Here is a 4,160-nt window from a genome sequence, read left to right as displayed (position 1 = left end):
TATATATATATATATATATATATATATATATATATGTGTGTGTGTATATATATATATATATGAGTTACAGCTAGCCAAGTTGATTGGGTGTCAGGCTGCTGTTTTAAAATGTGATGGTTTGCATCCAGCCAATGGTGCTGCTCTGTGTCAAAGGCCAAGATACTTGACTCTCACTGACTCAGTCCACCTAGCTGTAAATTAGTACCACAGGTAGGCGTAGCTTAACGCTGTAAGTTGCAATGAGTGCTGTCTAAATAATGAGTTCTTATCTTGCAGTGCTGAGTTCAAATCCTACCATAGGTATAAATAGCTAGGAGAAGGATAGGGCTGGCTTGCCCTAGACACATTGTTTGAAGACTAAGTCTCCACAAGTGCCCCGACAATGACCCAATAGACTATGGGACTCACCAATATACTCATGCATAAATACATACATAGGTATATATAAATATATGTATGTGTATATATATGAATTTTTTTATGTGTCTATATGTATATATATATATTTGTGTGTGTATGTATATCTTTAGGTATATACATATTAATATATATACACACACACATATATTTTATATATTTTCACATATAGTAATTTAAAATTTTTTATTTTTTTAAATAATTATCAAATCGAGGCACGTTTCCTATGTAGGAAGTGGTGTTGCAAAAACGAATTTGTGTCTTCAATGTCTGTGTGAGAGTTTTCACGTGATCGATTCGTTACTGATTGCATTGGGAGCAGGTGTGAGATTCGTCCAGGTGCCCTTGTGACTTTATATCGTGGTTTTTCTTTATGTCCTCTTAAATTGTAACAAGAACATGAGCAAACACTAGTGAGGTCATTTAACTCTGGACTTTCTTGTGCACCTGACACGACACTGCCATTGGCTGTTATAATGTCCCCATCCAGTCGGACGGCCCCTTGAGCCGCTACTGCGGCCTCAAGTTCCTCTCTACGTTCATCCTCAGTGTTCATTGTTAAGAATCGAAGAACTAGTAAGTTCATGGCTGCCGAAATGACAGCCAGCCCAAAAAGTATAAAAATGAGACTAAAAATAACATACTGAGGTTGGTTTTGTAATGCTGATCGTTTTTGTAAAGCAACAAAGTCCCCAAAACCTATGGTTGTCAACGTGATAAAACAATAATAAAAAGAATTGATGTACTCCCAGCTTTCATAGTAAGAAAATGCTGCAGCTCCTGTAGTTAGAACTATGACTGATAGGTTCATTGCAACCAAAATTAAATTGGTCTGTGATACATCCGCATTCTTCATTTTAAAGCACTTCTTCATCTGCTTTAATAAAAATGTCACAAAAGTGTTCAACCGTTCACCGACGCTTTGGAACATAATGATACACAAAGGGATTCCTACAAGAGCGTAAAACATACAGAAAATCTTCCCACCAACTGTTTGAGGAGTACTATGGCCGTAACCTGCAAAGACAGAAACAAAGATGGAAATAAGAATTTTGATAATGAAAGAAGAATCAACAAATGTTAGAAAAGAAATATAATAAATGGAAAAATAGGAATTAAATATGAGTAGATAAAAGAGTTGGGATGAAGTAAATGGAATTGTCTTAATTGTGAAGAATCCAAAGGAACTCAGTCACTAAGTGTGTGTGTGTGTGTGTGTGTGTGTTTGTGCATTTATATAAGCTGAAAGTTTCGCAAACTGTTATTCCAAAGTTTCATGTTTCTAGTTTTTTCATAGAAGTGACAGTCAAAACAAGGAAAACATAGAACATGCAAAAAATATTTTAAAATGTCAAGATTTCATTAGAGGCTGGAAAAAAAAATCCTGTCTGTTAAAGGTCCAATTGGCAACAAAAATTCCATAAAATATTAATCAGCAAGTTTGATATCCAAGTATTGGAATTTCCAGCACAACTGAAGGATGTTGTAAAATCTATTTTCACAGTAAATAAATAGAGGCTATTTTGAACATGCTTACATTTTGAAACTCTAATCCCAAAAGAGGAAAAATGAGTTTTAACAGGAAAATGTTGTCCAACATTGTTGTTAGGAGTAAATGCCACCGGAGACTAGAAGCTTAATTCATTGCTTGTTCATCATTCTATCATTCTCAAGCTTATGAAAAGCATCTCCAAGTTTTGATTACCTATTCTATTGAAATCTAACAAAAAAGCCTTGAATTACATATAATTTGCTTACAGAAAGATTCACTGAACATTTTTGCCCTAATGTCAAATGTTACTGTTTGAAAATTATTTTAAGCTTAAGGCATTTCCACTTTTAGACAATGCTCCTGATCATCCTTCAAATCTTGATTAACTCCAAATCTGGGTACTTGCCGAAGTTGTTTTCATTCCATCAAACACAAGTTCATTACTATTGACCCTACGAATCAGGGAGTTAATTTTGTTTTCACGGTGCATTATCTTAGGAAAACTTTAAGTCAGTTGATTACCGCAACTGATGATAAACATCAATCTGTCACAGTATTCTGAAAAAATTACAGCATTATGCAAGCAAAATAGAATATTAAAGATGCTTCATAAGAAGTTAAATCTGCATGTTTGATTGAAGTTTGGAAAAAATCGTAGTTAAGGAAGATCAAAGGATAGAGGCTGAAGCAATCTCATTCAGCAATGATGCAGGATGTGAAATTTAAAGTTGATGCAGATGATAGTCAATATTTATTGCATGCTGATGACAAAACCCTCTTCTATGAAGATCTTAAGGGGTTGATAGACCCACAACTGTTTTATTTAGATACTAAAACATAGACTCTTTACAGATGGTTTTAACACTTGGGGGTCTCAGCTAAGATAATTTCTACTTTAGAACTACTTTCAGAAAGTGATTCAAATTTCGAAGACATCTTATAAAGTAAAAAAAAGGAAAATATCTGTATTGGTAGGAGATGGTTGGACAGTAGCATATAAAAATAAAAATCCAATGGAACATGAAAGGACTTAATACATGTAGAATGTGTATTACATTACATAGTATTATGTTATATATATTTCTTAGCTCATCAGTAATAGTTTTAAACATTTCTGATGAGTTAAGAGATTACCAGACTAACAGGCAGACAGACAGACAGACAGACAGACACACACACACACACACACATAGAGCATGCAATGCAACAGAAAGCCCTACTGCTAAAAGTGCCTAAGCCATACTGACTGTCATGTGACCTAAGTACTTTTAGAACTAGGGTCTTCAGTTCTTCTATGTATGTATTGATTGAGCTGTAAAGAAACCTTGTATTAAAGATAAACAAAATGGCTTGAAATCTGCTTTGGATTCAGTAGGATTATCCACTTGTGTACGTATGTGCACACATATATACACACACACACACACATATATACATACATGCACATACCTATGTATACATACACATATACTTACATTCCCACATATACATACACACTATAGCACATTTATTCAATGAGGCTTAACAATAAAAAAGTTAAAAAAATATTAAAGAAGCAAAATAATATAAAAAAAACAACAATACAATGAAAACAGAAAGAAAGAAATGAGCAAATAAGCAACAGATTTTTTTTATCTGATACACTAATTAGTGTTTCTAATCCGACTAGCTCTAATGAATTAACTAACGAATAAGATTAATAATAACAATCAATAGCATGGACAATTTGACCTTTGTATAACCTTGTTTCAGTCTGTACCCCTTGTCCTATGTGGCTTTCAAATTTGTGTAGAAGTTAGTGAACAGCTGCTATCTCTAGCAGTGAAGGATTTAAGTCTTGTTGCTGGCCTATCATCATTGTTTTAATGTTCACTTTTCCAAGCTTGGTTAGTTCTGATGGAATTCATGTCAACAGATTTTCTCTGACTAGGTCCTCTTCAGGTTGTCATCCCTTGTGTTTCAAAACAAGGTAATACCTGTCACTGGTTGGACGCTTTTATGGGAGATTAGAAATGCTTCGATGAAAACAGTGCTATATGTTTATAACTGTTCCATAATGTCAAGACAAGGAGACACAACCTCACCCTATGTATATCATCATCATCATCATCATCATTGCCATCCTTTAACATCTGTTTTCCATGCTGGCATGGGTTGGCTGGTTTGACCAGAGCTAGCAAGCTGGAGAGCTGTACCAAACTATTGTTTGATTTGACTTGGATGTCCTTTCTAATGCCACTATATATATATA

At 34.3% G+C, this 4,160-nt stretch overlaps 1 protein-coding gene across 2 annotated transcripts in view; it reads right to left on the bottom strand.

The window, feature by feature from the left end:
• Positions 1-32: 32 nt before the first annotated feature.
• LOC106884434 (two pore potassium channel protein sup-9) overlaps positions 33-4,160 on the bottom strand; it is a 180,032-nt gene continuing 175,904 nt past the window's right edge. For both annotated transcript variants that reach the window (XM_052971352.1, XM_014935820.2), the window contains exon 3: positions 33-1,434. In XM_052971352.1, coding sequence (XP_052827312.1) covers positions 623-1,434 — 812 coding nt within the window. In that variant the 3' untranslated portion in view covers positions 33-622. The remainder of the gene's footprint in view (positions 1,435-4,160) is intronic.

Source organism: Octopus bimaculoides, chromosome 10, assembly GCF_001194135.2.
Source record: "Octopus bimaculoides isolate UCB-OBI-ISO-001 chromosome 10, ASM119413v2, whole genome shotgun sequence".
Lineage (NCBI taxonomy): Eukaryota > Metazoa > Mollusca > Cephalopoda > Octopoda > Octopodidae > Octopus > Octopus bimaculoides.
This window is presented reverse-complemented; position numbering and strand designations above follow the sequence as displayed.